The sequence below is a fragment of the Lutra lutra genome, chromosome 1 (assembly GCF_902655055.1).
Source record: "Lutra lutra chromosome 1, mLutLut1.2, whole genome shotgun sequence".
Lineage (NCBI taxonomy): Eukaryota > Metazoa > Chordata > Mammalia > Carnivora > Mustelidae > Lutra > Lutra lutra.
This window is the reverse complement of record NC_062278.1, coordinates 155788339-155808125: the sequence shown is the minus strand read 5'-3', so window position 1 is coordinate 155808125 and position 19787 is coordinate 155788339. Positions and strand designations below refer to the sequence as shown.

General features: G+C 48.8%; 1 protein-coding gene across 2 annotated transcripts in view; it reads left to right on the top strand.

Moving 5' to 3' along the window:
• The window catches only part of ITGA9 (integrin subunit alpha 9), a 327427-nt gene that overhangs the window by 237351 nt on the left and 70289 nt on the right, over positions 1 to 19787 (top strand). For both annotated transcript variants that reach the window (XR_007129340.1, XM_047740712.1), the window contains exons 19-20: positions 9955 to 10041; positions 13791 to 13870. Coding sequence is in view for 1 of the 2 variants with exons in the window: in XM_047740712.1 (XP_047596668.1) it covers positions 9955 to 10041; positions 13791 to 13870 (167 nt within the window). In the remaining variant the exon portion in view is untranslated. The remainder of the gene's footprint in view (positions 1 to 9954; positions 10042 to 13790; positions 13871 to 19787) is intronic.

Genomic DNA, 19787 nt, shown 5'->3' with positions numbered 1-19787 from the left:
TAAATTAATAGAAGAGCACAGGTCCTGCAGGGATCAGTTCTCTGCCTTTTAGTCTGCTAAATGCAGTTCTGAATAAGGGGGTCCTCAGCTAGAACTTCCCAGGTTACAAATAGTATTTTTTGTTGTCATTTCATAATATCTTTTTTGTTTTTAAGATTTTCTTTATTTATTTGACAGATAGCACTAGTAGGCAGAGCAGCAGACACAGGGAGAGGGAAAGGCAAGGCTCTCTGCTGAGCAGGGAGCCTGATGCGGGGCTTGATCCCAGGATCTGGAATCACGACCTGAGCTGAAGGCAGCCGCTGAGCCACCCAGGTGCCCCTCGTAATAGCTTTTGACCTGGGTGTTCTCAGCTTCTCTTATACACAGAGCTCCATGTCAGCCCGCTGAGCACACCCCACCCAGGCAGTCATCACACCCCAGTCTACAGGGGTCTTTCCTCTAACCGCTGGGTCCTTCCCCTCCCCACAGGCTGGGACCACCGCCTGGGAGACAACAGGGACTGCTTGTAAAAGCAGTGAGGGACGTTGAGGCTGCCCGAGGGGGAATGATTAAATGAGAGAGTGAATGTAAAGACATAACAGAAAACATGCGTATCTCATACGTAAGAATTACTCTATAGGAGCTGTTTTCCATTTGAGGCAAAATAAAAAACACTTGTTGAATGAATGGATGGGCTTCCTCAGGAGCAGCAGGAGGTAGGCTCGCGGGGGAGCCGGCCACCATCTCTCCAGTTCTCTCTGTCACGGTCCTGAGGGCATGGGGGCAGGGCACCAGTCTGTGAGGCTCCCATCCAGAACAGGGGAGGGCATAATGATGGGTGTCCTGTCCTCACGGGAGTTGGAACCCAGGGAAGGCACTTTTTTTTTCCTTCAGGCTAGCTCTCAATCGCTTCACCTCCAAAACGGCAGTGGCTCTCCTCGCCCTTGGGGTCAGTGTTTCAGAAGCTGACATGGAACACTTGCTCCAGATGATTCAAAATCCAGATCTTCTGACCCTGCTTTTGCTCCTAAGAATCCCACTCTGGAGGGCAGGGCCTGCAGTTGGCATCTATAACAAGGATCGTGACGCAGTCTAACCTTTGAGGGCCCTTAACTTGAGTGCATGTTGGAACCACTGAAGGAGCTTTCAGCAAATGCTTGCCCAGCTGTGTGCCGTGATTCAGGGGTCTAGGGCAGGGCTTCCATCTGGGTCTTTTGTAGAAAGCGTTGCACACAGAATTCGTCTTTCTGGCGCCATCATAAGAATCAGAGAGAAGTGCCCCCTCTCGTGGTCCCCAGCCTCTCGGCTGGGAGCAGGACTTGGGGAGAGCAGCCTGGGCTGGAGTTCAGCCCCTGTCCCCCTCAGCCAAGTCTCTTGTGCAGGAAACAGCGCACACAGTTGTGCATGGGGTCTCTGGCCCCATCTGGCTCCAGTGCACACTACAGTTAGAAATCAGTGAGTGGTGTTGGTTGGTAATGACCTCTGAAGGGCTTTAAGTAAAAGCGAACCAAGGAGTGTGTTAAGATTCACCTGGAGTAGCTTGTAGAATGGACTAGGGACCTGCGGAGAGCAGGGCATCCGCTAAGGGGGCGTTTTGTGCCCACCTGGACAGGAGGAGGTTAGACCTGGAGTGTTGTGGCAGCAAGGAAAGAAAAAGGAGGGAGGGAGGAATCTTCTAAAAGAAGATGCCTAGGGGCGCCTGGGTGGCTCAATGGGTTAAGCCTCTGCCTTTGGCTCAGGTCATGGTCCCAGGGTCCTGGGATCGAGCCCTGTGTCAAGCTCTCTGCTCAGCAGGGAGCCTGCTTCCTTCTCTCTCTCTGCCTGCCTCTCTGCCCACTTGTGATCTCTGTCTGTCAAATAAATAAATAAAATCTTTAAAAAAAAAAAATAAAAGAAGATGCCTATTCTTTAAAGAGAGTCCTGAATGTGTCCAAAGGTAGCTAAGCTGATGTACCAACCCGAGGGAAGAAATGAGGGGGCGGCGGCCCCCAGAGATAGGCCTTCGTGAGACACCTACATGTTACCTGGAGACATGGTCCTCAGGGAAAGGTCCTCTCTGAGGCCCTGTCTCTTTGTCCATGGCCAAGGCAAGTTCATCAGTTGCTGCCTTTGCCCCAGGTCAACAGTTCCCCACCACAACTGCTTGTCGAGAGGGGAGAGGGCAGGGAACTACCGTCCATGTTATTTTATATCCCCTCCACCCACCTTGGAAACCACCAATTCCTCTGCAGGCGAGTCTTCCTGTGTCTCTCTGCCCAGGGCTTTCTTGGCTACAGGTGTGCCCTGCAGTCAAGCAATGAGGGGCTGGAAGCCCAAGACTGTCGGTGTTTCTGGAACAACTCAACCAAGGACAGGGGGGTATGGAAAGATAGCGGCCCTAACTTTCTGACCCATTGGTGGCACACCTACCCACTTCTTCATGGAGCACCCTGAGGTCACCTCCTTGTCCCAGAGTCTGCTTTCAGGGGAACCTAGATAAGGGACATGTGAAGGGGCAGATCCCCAACTCCAGAAAAGTGTGTCCTGACACAGACAGTAGTCCTCAAATAGCATTGGCCATGTACCTCTTTTCCCAGGGGGGCGGAGAGCATAAGGAAGGCAGTCTCCATGGGCTGACATCTTGTTTCCCAAGCAGGTTGTAGAGCAGTGCTTCTCAAACGGTCACGATCACAGAGGCGACCTGGGCGTCTTGTTCAAATACAGACTCTAATTCAGCAGGTCTGGGATGGGACCTGAGAATCTGCATTTCTAGCTTTCTCCCAAGTGAGGCTGGTGCTGTAGGTCAGAGGACTACCCTCTGAATAGCAAGGCCCTTAGCAACAAAACCCTTTGAAAATCAGTTTTGAGTGGGCAGGAGTGCAAGTGGGTTGGTAGGCGAGGGACAAGTCTTCACTGTGAGTACATTTCTCATCGAGGTTCCTGGCCGGGATTTTAATAAGTACCCCTCAAACACTTGACTCCTACAAAACCTTTCCATCCAAACACCACTCATTGTTTTTATGCCATGATGTTAAATTCTTTCCCTTCCTTTCAGGAGAGCTCTCCACCTCGTTGATTTTCCAGTCAGCCTGTAGGGAAAAGGAAAAGAGCGCTAGAAAATCAAAATAATTTGATTTGTGAGATAGAATGCAACATTGAACTCCTAGCTGGTTGATCAAGAATTGGCAAGCTCTGGGAAATAAATATATATATATATATATTAATCTAAGAATAGAAACCATGTTCAAAAAGATCTAAGAATAATACATTGCCTCTATTTAACAGGAGGACTGACTTCCTAGGTGAAAATCAAAGAATTTCTTCTTCAGCCTTAAAAGGCACTTAGAAGGGAAGGTCTCTCCACTTTGGGCTTTCCAGTGAGAGCTGGTTGATTTCTTTTTAGTGGTTTGTTTATACACTCAAGTTCGGATCCCTGTGGTCCCGAAGGGAGCAATCACCAGCGCTGGGGGAGGTGATTTTATTTGTCTGCCCTTTGGGAAAATATAGAGATTAGTTCTAAACAGGGTTGATGTAATGCACAAAGAAGGGCATGTTACAGGAATGAGTTTATTCAGCTCATTTCTAATTCATACTGGCTTTTAAAATGTAATCTTTTTACTCCATTTATAGCTTTCAGAGCACTTTTTTCTAAGGGCCACAAGGACTGTTGGGGAGAAGACTGACCCGGCTCCACTTTGCTCGGAGAGCTGTTCCTTCTGCGACGGTTGTCTTCCCCCTGCCCGCCCGTAGTTGGTTCAGAGCCGCTTAAAGGGCGCCTACCAAATTCTGATACTCCGCGTCACAGGGGAATTTCGCTCTAACAGTTCTGTGGTTCATCTGTCTCAGACATTTGTCCTGACTGTAGTTCCTGCTTGCTTCCTTTTTTCAGCATGGAAAGAACAAACGTAGCATATTCTGGGCCTTGGCTTCCAAATGGGGTTTTGACAAAATTTAAGAAAGGAACTTGCTTGTAGGGCCTTCTTTGCTCGATTCCTCCAAGTCCCCGGTGTGTGTAGGTGATCATTTCGGTTCCCTCGGACTGCTCAGATGCCAGCTCCTATCTGACAGGAGGTCTGTCACCACTGACCCAGCCTTGCCAGGCCATCAGCTATACTGGGCATCTGTATTAAAGTCCCCATATGTTCCAGGTTCCTTAAAGGCTACTCTTGGTTCATTGAGCAATGTTCCCCACCTTTCCCCACCATGGCTTAATTTCCATGGATTCTTTGGCAGGGAGAGGGAAAAGGGGATCCTGTTTGCTCCCTGTTTGGTATCCCGCCCCAAGCCCCATTGCCAGCTAAGAACCCTTGGGCAGGTGATACAATTACTTTGTATTCTAGTTTCCTCCTTGGAAAATGGCATCAAAAGGGAAGCTACCACCCAGACGAGCTACCTGGCACGTAGTGAGCCATTACCAAATAGGGACCATCTGTGTATTCCATCCTTATAGCCATCAGCACTAGCTGAAGTCCTAGAAGGCAGGTGTTATGACATTATTTGACAGGTAAGGAAATGGAACCTTAAGGAAAGGACGGTTAACTGGTCTGATGACACATAGCTATTGCAGACCTGAGCCAGTAATTAAAGCTGGGACACTAATTTGTGCACTTTGTATGCTGTAAGCCTGTGTGGTTTTCTTCTTGGGCAGGAATTTCATGGACCCTGTCCCAAAGGATTCCCCTCCAGGAATAGGACTGTTTTTTCTGGTGAGGCTCAGGCTGACTCATGGTCAAGTGGGGCCAATAAAGTCTTTCCTGGGAATGAAATCTCTTTCTGTTAACTCACTGGGCCAACTTATTGGGGACCCCTGCTCACCCAGTTGATTAGAGAATTGGGATAAAGTGCTTCCAAAATTTACCTGAATTCTGTATTCACCACATTAACATGGAGGCTTCTCTTACCAGCTCATAAGGGTCACACCTCTAGTGCTAGATGAAGGAAGGGGGTCTTAGATGAACGTGACATTGCCAGACATGGGGACATGCATGTCCCCTTCAGTTTGACAAACCCATGGGGAAACTAGAAAACAAGAAGTCAAATTTTAAACTTTCCGTGGCACTGAGCCCTTGCCAGACTTTGCAAATTTGGTGCTCCCAAAGAGCACTGTGTTGGTGATCAAATGAAGCACACTCCAGAATGAAAGCAAACGCTATGTGATTGGGAGGAAGGAGTCCAAAGGCCAAGGGGGCTCCCTAACTTCATTATCTGAGTCTTCTTGCCAACCACTGCACGTTAAGAACAGGGCTGGGGCTGGGCTCCCCTGGCGACACTCCCGGGCCTGGGAGAGCTGAGGTATGTCTGGAAAAGAGGGGGACTTTGCCAAGGCAAGCATCTCCCATGCCAAGCAGACCAACAAATAGCTTCTTCTCCCAGTCCCTTCATTCGAATCCTTGACCAGCCAAGGCCCATTCATTTAATAAATGCAAACTCAGGAGCTATTAAGTGCCAGGCTCAGTGCCAGGCACTGAGGATACAGAGGTGAACTTGCCTAAATCAGGCATGCTTTTCATCACATGTTCTAGAAAACGTTCATTGATGTTTTCCTGATCCCAAGAGTAATGTGTGTTGGCTAAAAAAATTAATTTCATTTAAATTGAATCACTCAGTCTCCAGGGAGAAGCCCTGATAGCATTTTATGGTATTGGAGTGCCTTGTTAGCCAAGGAAAAGCAGGACCGGGAAAAAGGCCAGTTCTGTGAATCTTCTTAGAGTATGATCCAAAATTTCGTAGTAAAAAGGAAAAAAAAATTTTTTTAAAGATTTTTTATTTATTTATTTGACAGAGAGATCACAAGCAGGCAGAGAGGCAGGCAGAGAGAGAGGAGGAAGCAGGCTCCCTGCTGAGCAGAGAGCCCGATGCGGGGCTCTATCCCAGGACTCTGAGATCATGACCTGAGCCGAAGGCAGCGGCTTAACCCACTGAGCCACCCAGGCGCCCCGAAAAAAAAATTTTTTTTAAGATTTGATTGGGACATTACTTGAACAATGAAACTAAAAATTATGGAAATAAGGTTACATTATTCTACATTTAACAGCTCTTGTAACATTGGAATTATAATGTCAAGGACACCTTAGACCCAAGGCAAAAGCTTATTTGCTTTATTAGCATCTTTATTATTTTTTTTAAGATTTTATTTCTTTATTTGTCAGAGAGAGAGAGAGAGAAAACACAAGGAGGCAGAGCTACAGGCAGAGGGAGAGGGAGAACCAGGCTCCCCTCTGAGCAGGGAGCCCAACGCCGGGCTCGATCCCAGGGCCCTGGGATCCTGACCTGAGCCAAAAGCAGATAATAACCAACTAAGCCATTCAGGCACCCACAAGAGGTCATTTTTATAATGGCATACTTTTCCAAGGGCTTCTCTTGATTTTTTTTATTTAAATCCTTATCTTTGGAAGCATCTTAAAATGTTATCATCCAGGGGTGTTTATCAGTTAACTGATCTAACTCAGCCAGATCCAGATTTATCAGTTGCGTTCTGTGGCTTGAGCAGTTTTCCATCATCACTTTCATTGATTTCATGAAAGTCTGCTGCTTTTGCAGCAAGGACTCAATTTCCCTCTGTAGTAGATTTGTACCATATTGGAACTGGGTAATCAGATGTCTGCACTGTCTGGTGATTAGGGACAATTGTTGCTCCCTGGTCCGTGTTCCCAGTCAGCTGAGAGTCGATCCCCATGTCTTGCAACAATGATAAAGTTGTGTTCTCTAACCTAAAGTCAGGGTAAACAATGAGTGTACATGGAAAAGGCAGAGCCAAGGAGATGCCTGATATCAGGAACCTCTCCCAAATACTTCCCGGTGGGCACTACGTGTCTGGCAGAAGTAATAAGCAACCCCCAATAGATCACAATTTTGAAGCCTCACTGGGTCTCTCTGTGCCTACAAGGTTGCCTGCCTGGCTCCTGCCAAGGGTGTAAATGTCTCCATAATAAGCCTGGTTTTTAGTTATGCCCTGGACCTGATGTGAAACCAGAACAAAGAGGATGTTGATACTGCTTGGGGTAAGTTGCTCCCCCGATGGGCACGATTACCCAGACTTCATAAACTACAGTTAGATGAGCTTTCTCTCATTTAGTAGAAATTTAAAAAATTTTATCGGCATATGCATGTTCCCCTTTCATTGTCTTTCCTCAGCTGGGAGCAAATGCCCCATCCTTCCCAGCGGCTCCCAGCGCTGGGAGCCTCAGCTATAAAGAGCATTGTGTGAGGTCAGGTTCCCCAGAAGCAGAACCTGAGATGGGGATTTCTGTGCAAGCAGTTTATTAGAGAAATGATCTGGAAAAAAAGGGGAGTGAAGGGAGCAGAAGGGGGCAGAGGAAGGAACCCAACAGTTGTCCTGTCAGTTAGAGGCTGCTTTAGCCTCATCCCACAGGAGCTCTGGAACCTAATCCGCACAGCAGAGCGCGTCTCACCTGGAGGCAAAGGGATGTCAATCCGAGGCTACAGAATGCTTGTAGGGGAGGGTGTTGTAAACCCCCCTCACCCAGGCAAAGAGGCTTCCATTCAGCTGGGGGCTATTGAACCCATGTAGTAAAGGGGTTGTAGGACAAGCACAGAACCATCCACTCATAGTGTTTGCTCCCCTCACAGCTGTAGTAGGAGAGCGGAGTATAGAAATAAATAACCCCAGGAGGGCCATGTTGGTGCTGATAGGCGGCAGAAGGGTGATGCATGAGCTCCTTTCCTATAGCACCACCAGGAGCGCGTGAGTCATGATCGTCAACCCAGCGCTCTCCAGCCTAGAGAGGTCTCTGGTTTTTGCTCTCTCTGCCTTCCCCCACCAAGGTCCAACCAGAATTCTGCAATCTCTAGTAGACTGAGTAGGGTGGCAGAGAGACTCGGAATAAAACAATAAATCCTGGCTTACACATTATTTTCTAGCATTTTTGGAATTAACCAAAAGAATGGGGGCGCCTGGGTGGCTCAGTTGGTTAAGCAACTGCCTTCGGCTCGGGTCATGATCCTGGAGTCCTGGGATCGAGTCCCACATCGGACTCCCTGCTCAGCAGGGAGTCTGCTTCTCCCACTGATTTCTCTCCTCTCATGCTCTCACTCTCGCTCTCTCTCTCTCAAATAAATAAATAAAATCATTAAAAAAAAAAAAAAAGAATGGACTTCAGCAGTTCTGGAATAATCAACTGCAGTCTGAAGCCAAAGCCAAGTACACTGAGGTCCTCTCAGGTTCCAGAGTAAAGTTTTGAAGTCGCAGTCATTCCTTCACACCCACGCAAAACCTAAAAAAAGTCTTCAAGGCAATAAATCTTTTCTTCACAAACAGGTAGATCTTTGACTTGAATGGAAAACCTGTCTTCTGGTTTGCAAGGGATTTCCAGTGAGGCATGGAACTTCACAAAGGAAATTTAGAACTGGGTTGAGGACTCATGTAATTTATATATATGCTGGGACACCCTTGAGAGTAATTGAACCCCATGATGGATGTGAACAGGAACCATACCGGGGACACTGAGAGCCAATGTCACCTAGGCTTGGGCTTGATACCTCTGATGCCCACAGGCTGATTAGCTAGGATTTAAAGGAGCTTCTCCTTGGGCCAGTTGTAGACATTGCTTCTGCAAGGAGGAACAGGAAGAAGGAGATGGGAATAAATCCCGCACAAATGAATCATTAGGACCAGTGTTTGGGACATGCAGGTCCTGAGACAGCATTTGAGAACTTATCCTCTGGTTTCCTTATTGAAATTGCAGAAGCATATCCTCTAGGTTCCAAGAGCAGCCCCTCCCACTTCCATGTAAATGTGTCTGTCTGCTGGGAGGTCTCTTCTTTCTAAGTTGTGAGTTCTTCAAGGACAGGAACTAACATCTTTCAAACCTGTGTCCTTCTCGCTGATGATGGTAGGTGGTATGCTGACTCGGTCACCCCATAGAAGCTCAGGGTCTATTCTGAATCCTGTGCTGCTTCCATACTATGTGTGTGAACTTGGCATCCATGAGGATTTGGGGCCAAGGTGCATGAAGTAAGCCTTGGAAGGAGGACTGAGGAAGAGTATTCCTGCTAGTGGAAACAGCTTAAAAGAGGTACAGGAATGAAGCCAGGTAAAGGGTGTTTGTAGACTGGAAACAGAATAGAAAAAGAAGAGAATGTAGATGCTCTTTCCCTCTAGAAAATTAGAGTCGTGGAATGGGGAGGGAGACAGGCTTTAGAGTCCACCAGGAATGACCTTGGGGGAGGCACACCACTTTATCGAACTTTGGCATCCTGGCTTCTAGACTCAGCAAGTGCTAGGTCTGTGGCATCTCCTCCAAAATCCACAACATACTGTCTCCCCTTGGAAGTCTTGATTTGGCTTCAATAACTTGGAACCTGTGGGTTAAAAAGAGCCTTCTGGCCTCCTTTGACCTTGGTTGTAGACCATATGTTCAAGTAGGAAGACAGCAGTTCCCCATGACCCCCTCCTGGTTTCTTGTGCCACTGTGTATAGAGTCCAGCCTTGGTGGGCTACGCTAGGAGACCTCTCCTTGCCCCTGTACCTGGGTAAGGCATACCAGCTCAGCCCTTACCACCCCAGGCTGCAGAAAAAATCCCTGTATTTTCCTTGGTGTGATTTTCTTAGAGTTTATCTTTCCTAAACTAGCAAGGTCTTGAAAGGCAGGATTAGAATGTCGACATAGGAGAAAGTGTCCAGGAAGACGGCGTGGTTGTCTTTAACCCAAAACTTTGGAGGCATCTGGCTCACATGCAGCCTGGTCCAGTTCACAAGGAGAGCAGCAGGGTTCAGAGCCAAAACATTAGTTAAGAATGTTCTGGATGCCTGCCTTCCCACCGAGCCCATGGGAAGGGTGGGCTGCCAGAGAAGGACTGAGGACTTGTCCTGGTCACAAGCTTCCCTCCCACCCGAGCCAGCAGCGATGTTGCCTGGGAACCTCCCCAAAGAAGGACCGCATCTGCTCAAGTCTCAGTTTGCCTCATGGAGGCCACTTACACGCATTGGTCTCCACACTGCCAGCCCATCCATTGGTGCTTTTTCTCTTTCAGGAGGAAATGGGCATTTCCTGTGAGCTGCTTGAATCAGACTTCCTCAAATGCAGCGTGGGATTTCCTTTCATGAGGTCAAAATCAAAGGTAAGGGGAAGAGACGAGGCTCTTACTTCGCAGCAGGGCCCCAGCCCTTCCCACCAGCCATCTGTCCTGTCAGCTGTACCCCACCCCCCCAGGCTTCCTTTATTTCCCCCCCATCCCCATCCCCACCCCTGCCTCTGCCATGGCACTGCCCAGCTCTTATAGGGCTGGGGTTTTGATCTTCTACTCCACAGGGGCCCTCCCCACATGCTCTTCCTCTCTGATCTACATGACATACCCCAAATGTGAGAGACACACCATGGCCTTGGTACTTCAGCAAGCACCATCTGGTTGGCCTTCCTAAAAATCTTTCTCTGGGACATTCCATGCCACTGTGAGTGTGACAACATAGGAGAAATGTAGTCTGGGCTAGTGACCTACAGTTCTGACTGTGAATCCCCTGGACACTCAAAATTTTCTGAAGAGACCTCTTAAAATTCTTAAAACATAAATAATGGTATTGCACTTCTTTTTCTTTTTCTCAAGTAAAAGAAGTTAGACTCACTTTGGTATTTATATGGAGCCAAATTTTCTAAGCTCAAATAATAATATGGTCCAGCATACTCAAACATTCATGGAACATTCTGGTATGTGCCAGTATTATAAGGATATGCAAAGATACATAGAAGATGTGATTGTTGGAAGCAAAATGAGAATCTAAAAGATCAGGTCTGCCTTTGAAATGAAAGCTATTTTTCTTGCTATTATTTGAAGGAAATTTCATATTCCTTTGTCTAACTTTTTCCCCCTAAAAAAAAAAAAAAAAAAAAAAAGTTTAACCCTCCTCTCCTGCCTATGTCACAGAATCAACTTGTTTTAATCTCCAAGGCATTTTGGTCCCAGTACCTTGTGGCTGTTTTGTAAGCCAGTTGTGAGAATGTTCTAGGGAGAAAGAAGATTTGCTGATTTCGTAGCAAATCACTCGAACCCCTCAGCCCCCATTGAAGATGCCTGCTCCAAATGACAATGGCTCTTACATCTGTGATTCCAAAACCTTGTAGGAACCCTGCAATGTCCCTGAACCCTGGACATTATTGCCTGTAGAAACGTTGCATGGCACTTCTGTTATACATGTTTAAATGAAATCTTTTCAGCAACCGAAAATTGACTTAACTGAAAAACGTTAACAGTTGCCATTTCATTGGTAAAATCCAGCCAACATCCCAAATCAAACCTAAGGTAGGGCACACTAGTTTTAGCTTAAAGGTTATTTTAAAAGGAAAACTTTATCACTTTGAAGTACGGATCCAGGATCACTTACCATAAAGGGAGGGTAGTCATAAAAACGAGTACAGGGAAAACAAAGCCATGTTGAATTCTGGAGCATTAAATTTTGTCAAAATTCATTAACTCTCAAAATAGTCATGGAACCAACAGAAATAGGAACGTTGGAAGGTTGGATTTTTTCCCAGCTCGGTAATGCCACTACCTTCCTCCCACATACAGAGGCTCAGACTGGAGCAACACGAAAGCTGGAGTTCGGAGGCCTAGGGGTGAGTCCCTGGAGAGAGCCCAACGAGTGACCCAGCAGGGCCGGGGACCACGCCTATCCGCCCCCTGGCTTGCCCTCCCCTGTGTCTCGGCCCCTGGGGCTCAGTCAGGCTGCAGCCCTCCTGTTAAGCCTCATGACTGCACCGTCAGCTTATTCTGGTGGCCATCTGTCCCTGTCTGTCATGACCAGTCTGCCCTGTCTCTGGCCTTCTGTTCTCCTAGGACCCCCCTTCTCTGTTTTTGGCTTCTCACCTCACCTGGGTCTTTAGAGTGTTTAATTCAGATCTCCTGCCAGTTCTGACTCTATGCTGGGACAAGACCCTTGACTTTCCCTTCCTTTGTGTCCTCCAGCTCTGGTTCCCATCCTGTCTCCATGTCCCCACCCACGCTGGCAACTGAACAGACCCCCTGCTACAGAACTTTCTGTCTCTAGAGGGATGTTCACGGCCCACTGTATTTGATGGGTCCATGTTCATTACTCTCAGGCAGCATTTAGTACAGTTGAACCCAGGGTTGCAAAGGTAGACCAGTGCCTAGCATTAGTCACTAAGGAACCCAAATACTTTGACATTAAATGATTATAGACTCTCAGAGCTTGACGGAACTCAAGAATCATTTTGTCCATCCTCTAATTTTTATTGAAAGGTAAAGAGAGTGCACGTCTTGGCCAAGATCACATACTCAGTTTGTGGCCGCACCTGGATCTGTAACCCCTACCGGGGGTCCCTCCCACGTCCCCACACATGCCCAGTGAGTACATGGCGAAAACCATTTGCTCAGGGCAGCCTTTCCCAAGCCATGGGATGCTCACCACAGGGAGTGCCTGAGGTGGTTGTAGACCAAACATGGACACTGCAAACATGAACATTGCCTCTAACAGCGGTACAGTTATTACCTGTTCAATACTCTTTTTCCCTGATCCCATGCAGGAGAAAGTCTCCCCTAGTGTCAGCCTGTCTTTAACACCTCCCTAGCTCTTGCTAATCTCCCTCTTGCCAAAATAAACTAGCCCTTGGGCTCAGAGCCCTCAGCAGGCCACAGAATGCCCCGGTGCTTTGTTTTCATTTATTTTCGTGGCAACCTTCTCTTACTGGTAAGTGATCCTGATTCCCATCTGTGATCATGGTAGAAATTTTCCATCTAAAGTGCAGCCACTCTGGAAAACAGCATGGAAGTGCCTCAGAAAGTTGAAAATAGAGCCACCCTATGACCCAGCAATTGCACTACTGGGTATTTACCCAAAAGATACAAGCATAGTGATCTGAAGCGGCACGGCATGTGCACCCCAGTATTTATAGCACCAAAGCCCACAATAGCCAAACTATGGAAAGAGCCCAGATGCCCATCAACAGGTTAATGGATAAAGAAGATGTATATATACACAATGGAATACTATGCAGCCATCAAAAAAGCTGCCATTTGCAGCAATGTGGATGGAAGTAGAGGGCATTGTGTTAAGTGAAATAAGTCGATCAGAGAAAGACAATTACAGGATTTCACTCATGTGGAATTTAAGAAACAAACAGAATCATAGAGAAAAAGAGGAAAAATAATATAAGACAAGTCAGAGAGGGAGACAAACCATAAGGGACTCTTAACTATAAGAAACAAACTGAGGGTTGGTGGAGGGGAGGTGGGTGCAGGGATGGGGTAACGGGGTAGGGTAACGGGGTAATGGGCAGCAAGGAGGGCACGTGATGTAGCAAGCACTGGGTGTTCTGTGTCACTGACAAATCACTGAACTCTACCTCTGAAACTAATAATACACTATATGTTAATTAATTGAATTTAAAATAAAATAAGACTAAAAAAATAAAGTAGTCTTTAAACAAAAAGAGCGGTAATGAAAGTACACAATAAGTGATACGGGTGATATGGTACGCAGGTGTGGCAAACATTGGGAATATGGTGTGGGAATGAAACTTAGAAAGGCTGGGTTAATAAAAAATAAATAAATAAATAAATAAATAAATAAATAAATAAAATAAATGAATAAATAAAAAAGGCCTGGTCTAGGAGACGAACATATCACTTCCTAGAAGACCTCAGTTGCTAAAAAAGACCGTGTGCCTCTCACCAGAGCACACTCCAGGCTTGGTTTTATTACTACAGTTGTACCTCTGGCCTGTCAGCCAGAAGGATACACGTAAAAAAATAAAGCTTGCCATGCAAATGAGCTCCAGAGGTCATAAACTGCAGAGACTGTGGTGTTTCCGTTGGGAATGCTCACTGAGGCCAGATGTCACTTTCTTTTCCCCTAGTACGAATTCAGCGTGATCTTTGACACAAGCCACCTGTCTGGGGAAGAGGAAGTTCTTAGCTTCATCATTACTGCTCAGAGGTAAGGGGGAGCTTCACTTTTTTTTTTTTTCTGAAGATAAAGATTTATGAGAACAGGAAAGGATGTTCCCTGGTCATGCTTTGATGATGCTCAGGATTCTGAGGAGGAAGAAACAGTGGAGCGATAGAGCCCCAGAGCGCTGGCTGGGGTCGGAGCTCTCAGAGCTGGTGTCTGTCCCGTTCTGCTGATGCAGCCAGCAGGTAGGATGGAGCTGGGAGGGATGGGGATCATGTGGTCAGAGGCAATGACTTTTACAGCCAAGGAGAGACAGCCCAGGGGAGGTGAGGTTTCTGATCCAAGTTCACGTGGTTGGGGTAGTCACAAACTTCCTCTGTGGGTTGCATTCCAGGATGCAGGGAGGGGCACAGCAGGCCGGGGGACTGGGGGAAAGCTTGTTGTCAGAGGCACCAAGACATGCTCCTCAGAGAGGGCTTATCCTGGAAGTCTTATGGGCAGAGCAGAGAGTCGGGGCAGGGCACCATGCAATGCAATTCTGCCCTCAGGAGTGTGCTCCTGCCCCTCTGTCTCCAGTGTGGCCTCGTAGCGTGATGGTGCTTTTGGGGGCTGTCAGCTGTCTCTACAAGCCAGAATCTCATGTGTTACCTTGAAGCACCATTGGGTTAGGCACTTGGCTGACATCGGGTTGGAAGGAGAGTAGGTAGGTGGGTGAAGAGAAAAAAACAAACTTTGATCAGGGTGTAGGTTGGATACCCAAGGCTACTTTTGTAATCTGGATTTTTATCTGGAGAGGATTTTAAACTTACCAGAACTGTTGCAAAGCATAAGTCACAGAACTCTCCTGCAGCCCATGCTGGCACTTGGCTCCATTTACTTATCATTCTCTACGGATAGTTTTTATGTCTCAACCATCTGAAAGTTGCAGAAATCATGCGTCCTTCCCATAAGGACCCCTGTGTGCATTTCCTACAAATGAGACTGTTTTCTTCAGTAACCAGTATAGTTAGCAAATGCTGGAGAGGTGACAAATGCTGGAGATGTGACACTGGCACAACACTATTATCTCCTCTATAGTCCATGTTCCAATTGTGCCAATTGTCCCAATGACTTTTCCACCCCTTTGTCACGGGCCCAGAATCCAGACAAGGATCATGCATTGCATTCCGTTATCGTGTCTTCTCTGTAGTTACCGTAACCTCCAAAGGAAATTTCTTGCCAACAATCCTAAGTCCATCCCAGAGGTAGCCTGGAGATCTGAACCAAACACCCTGAAGGCCAAGGTCAGGCAAGGTCCACCAGAAATGATGAGAAAACAAAACGAGGAGCTGCATGGCTAGAATAGAGGCCAGGAACCCAGAAGGCCAGACCCTGGGTGGGCAAGCAGTGGAATCAGGCACCGAAAGTCAACCAGGCAGGGGTGCTCAGTGGAGTCACGAGGTTGAAACAAGGTTCAGACCTAAAGACCCTCAGGATCTGGGGTACAGAGTGAAGCCACAGGCTCGGCTTTATGGAGCTAAAGCCCCCCCGCCCCACCACCTGCACGGTCACCCTTGAAATGAGGGTTCTCGACCCCAGCCTTCCTTTGAGGAGGAGAATGCCCTCAGGAGCTGAGAAGGAGCTCCTCATCCCACGTTACAAATTAGAACACCATTTCCCAGACTCTCCAGATGAGCTGCACTGGGGCCAGCCCATCGGTGCGATGAGCTGTGCAGAATAGGAGGGGCACCGGCTCAGCTGTGTCTGGCCCCCAGATGGAGCAGGGAGTCATGCCTTAGAGCATTCTGCGCACCCCCCTGCATGATCAGCAGGTGGGAACCATGGGGAAAGGACAAGGCCAGGGCTGAGAGGGATCGTGGATAGACGAGAGTGAGACTGGCATCCCAAACCATCTCAAGAAGGCTTCAGTCTAGAATAGAGGCAGACACCCAGCTTCCTACAGAGGAGGAGAGACAACCTAGCCCAGGGCAGGCATGCTTCGTTCCTTCAGTCTGCAAACGCCTGAGCCCTTCCCACAAGCCAGGCACTGTGTCAGACGTTGGCAAAGTCCCTACTGTTGGGGAGAGAGTGTGCTGGGGGTAGGGGGATAGAAAATGAGCCAATGAAGATAGAACCTTAGTGGGAGATTCATCCGGCAATCACAAAGAATCTTCTTTGTGCTCTGTATTCTCTTTAAGCCCACTTGGTGGGGTTAGTCTTTTCCCTGTCTTCCCGAGAGGGAGGGGATGGTGAAGGCTTTCTCCCCTCGGAGAGAGCAAGCTGCAGAAGGGAAGCCTGCTTCGCTCTCAGGAAGTCTTGCTTTCCTCCAGTGGCACTCTGCTGCCCCCGCCCTTCCCCTGGAGAGTCCCGAGCCCCCCCCCCAGGCTCACAGGGCATGTGGGAGGTGTAAGCTAAATAGAAACGGGGCTCACTCCTCAACAGGTAGGAGCACTCCCTGGGCCATGTGGGTATTCCAAGCTGATTCTCGCCTTTGGACAGCCAGCCCTCAGCTGGGGTTTCTCTCACCTGTGAGTCCCTCAGTCTGCCCTCCAACCTCAGCCTCTCGCCAGCCAGACACCCCTTCAGCTTCTGCTGCTGAGACCGTGCCCTCAGGGACAGGACCAAAGGCGACCTTCACCCTGGCTTTCGCATGCAGGTCCCACCCGGTAGCCTCTGCCGTGGCGGTCTCTGGAAATGCCAGATTCTTGTATGGCTCCTTCTCTCCCACTGTGCCAGGAGAGAGGAACCTAGCAGCCTTCCCCTACATTCCCTGGGCAGCCCCCGTCCCCCCATGCTGAGCAAGGTGCCCTGAAGTGTGCCTTAAAGGGCAGACACGCTCCTCCATGCACCCCCCCACCAGCACTTCTCGCTCTCAAAGCTGCTTCTCCAGAAATCCTCCTTTCTCGACTCCATTACACCCTTGATAACGACACCTCAGATTTTTGCCCCAAGCCATAGTAAATCCTGCTCTGGTGCTTTCCTCTGGATCAGGCCTCCCTTACACCTCAGCCAGAATGTGGACCTGAACGAACATACTTGATACTCACCGCCTGAGAGTAATGCTTGAATTTTCACAAAAACACCAATTCCCCAGAATCTTGGACTGAGATTCTTCCCAAGCCCTGCATCCTTCCATTTTCTGCGGTCCGTTCTGGCCCCTCACTAACAGCTTTGCCCTCAGGTACCCCCTCTCCGCTAGAGGTCAGGGATGCTCAGGTCAGTCCCCAACAAATACAACAGGACAGTGGCCAGCAGCCGCATCTGTGGGAGGCAGACACAAAGCAACTCTGGTTTCTTCTCCCACTGCTTTTTAATTTTGTTTTCATTTGAGGCCTTCCTCAGTCTCGATGTTATTTAAAGCTCATGGAATCAAGATTCCCTTTCCCTTGGGAATGACTGTGATGCTGGAAGCATACATTACCAGAGCCCCTCAGTCCACAACCACAATCCCCTATTTTGGCTTCAGTGTTGTTTTCTGTATTTTTCTTTCTTTCCTTTTTTTTTTTTTTTTTAGCATTATCACAAATAGTTTGGAGAATGTTCTGTCTCCGAAAAATAAGAGCACAGCACATCACAGTGTGCGTTGGCCTTCTTTACCCTGTGTGGTTGCGTCCAGCTTCCACTCCAGAGGTGATGGCTTTGTGGCCTTTAGTTCAGCCCTGGCTGGACTTCTGAACATGCACTAAGCATGTGTAAAAAGTCGGGGTAAATAACAACAGCCGTGACTTCAAGTATAGCCCAGCAAGCCCAGAAATCCTGCACGGCCTTCTAGCGGGGCAAGGGTGGCCCGCTGTGGAGTGCTAGCATTTCGTCACAGGTCGCATTCGGCCGGGCTTGCAAGCTTTGAAGCCGTTGAGGCTTTGGTTATTTCTTATTCAGCCTGTTTCCTGATCCCATAATTCACGTGCACATAAAAAACGTGACTGTGATCTCATAGAAATTACGTACAAAGCGTAGGGAAGGTGGACTTGGTTCCCATTGCCAGAATCCAGAAGGGCCTCCCTGGGGAGACGGCATCTAAACAGAGGGGTCTGTTTTCAGGCTGAAGACACAGCGGCACAGTGCCGAGTATGTGACAGCCAGATGGGCGCTGGGCACTGTGGGGAGCAGACAGGGCAGCAGGAGATGCGCCAACAGAGGAGATTGGGCTGGGCGGCAGAAAGCCCACATGGCCTCAGAGAGTCTGCGCTACGTTCCAGAGGCAGAAAGTCTTCGAAGGGGGAACTGAGGCATGAAACAGTTCGCCCACAGAGCGTATAGAATTTCAGGAAGGGAGGCCCATGGCCGAATCAACCTGGAAATTCCTAATTTCTCCTGCTGTTTCTTGGACCCACTGGAAACTCCTGGTGGTTGGACAAATCCATTAGTGGTTCCTCTCCACCTGCATTATTCCTGGGAAGAACACCGGTGCAGGAAATAATGACATGAAAGGGACTTCCTTGTCAAAGAGCGGAAACGCCGCCTGCCTCCCAACCCCGCCCAGGGCTAATCAGTGGTGCCAGAGAAGAGGGGCCCAACACCATCACAGTGCGAGCACTATCTGTTAGAATCACCCATCCTTAGATGCCAGTGGTGCCCACTGGAGTCGGGGCAGGGCGGGGGGCTTTAAACACCACCGATCCCTGGTCCATCCCTCAGAGGCTCAGATCTATCCGTCTGGGCTGAGACTTCGGCGTTGGGACTGTGAAATCATCTCATCAGGTGATTCTAATAAGCACCCAAGGCTGAGACACCCTCTGGAGCCCCTGGCTCTATACGGGCCACGTTTCCACCCAGCAGACTTCTACGAAGCATGTGCAATTTATCAGATGCAATGCTGGGCACTAAGAAAACGCTAATCGCTTCCTAAAATCAAGAACATCCCCTCATGTGCACGAAGAGTGAGCGCTCCGTCGCCTCAGGGCACGCCTAGTATTGGCAGCTGAAATAATCAGCAGAATCTTCTAACGTTGGAATCCCTGGCCTTAAAGAAGCTGTATTATATGTTAAACATGCTGCAGAATATTGTAGGCGCTCATTTCTTCCCAGATGTTGGTGAAAACAGCCTTACCCCCCAGAGGGCGGGTCCCAGCACTTGACTCCTGGCTCCTGCAGAAAGAATCCTTAAAGCCCCTTATCTTGAAAGCTGCCGTTAAATATCCATCGTTCTGTCCTCCCCGTCACCACCCTTTGAAGCTCTCCTGCCGACTTGCGGATTTAGGAGGAGTAAAGTGGAGCCTAACCAGTCCTCCAGAGCTCTCTCAGCAGCCTGGCTTTGCAGGACCATGGGAACGCATCCCAAGTCACGAGCTCCTGCAGTGGCTGCAAGCCTTTTGATGTTTGGCCTCTGTATCTCAACTTTTCAGCTCCAGTCGGTCTGGAGCAGTTCCCCGATGACAGATGAGACTGTCGGGCCTGAGCTGCCAGCAGCCACAGGTGGCTGGACAAATGGCAGGGCAAGGGGTGGCTCGTCCATCAGGATCCCATTACTGGCAGGATGCGGGGTTGGGGGGAGTTTGGGTTGCAGGCCAGGGCGTTACCGGTCCCGGTCCCATCCATTCCATGTCACCTCTGATCTGCCTCTGGCGGTGATTCTAAGGCTTTTATTAGCCCCCTGGGAAAGGAAGGGCAAGGGAATCAGGCCAGGTGGGCACCTGACCCTGCTCTTCTGCACACTGCCCTCTGAGTGATGGATGTCACCCCATTTGCTGAAGACAGATGAGGAGTCAGGGGTGAGAGTCACAGAGCACCATTGTTTCAGAACAATAGGAGAAAGAAGAAGTGGGGATGTGAGCTCTTTAAGTATTGTTGCATTTAGCACTTGCTGGTGGGAGAGGAAGACAGTGGGGGCAGTGGGGGAGGGCAGGGAGCAGGCAGGAACTCTGCAAGGGGTCAGGGAATGTGGCAGGGGGAGTGGGCCAGTGAACTGTGCCCAAACCTCAGTGGGTCTTGGGGTCCCTACATTCCACCCCTGGAGGATGCACTTGGCTTCCAGCTGGGATCC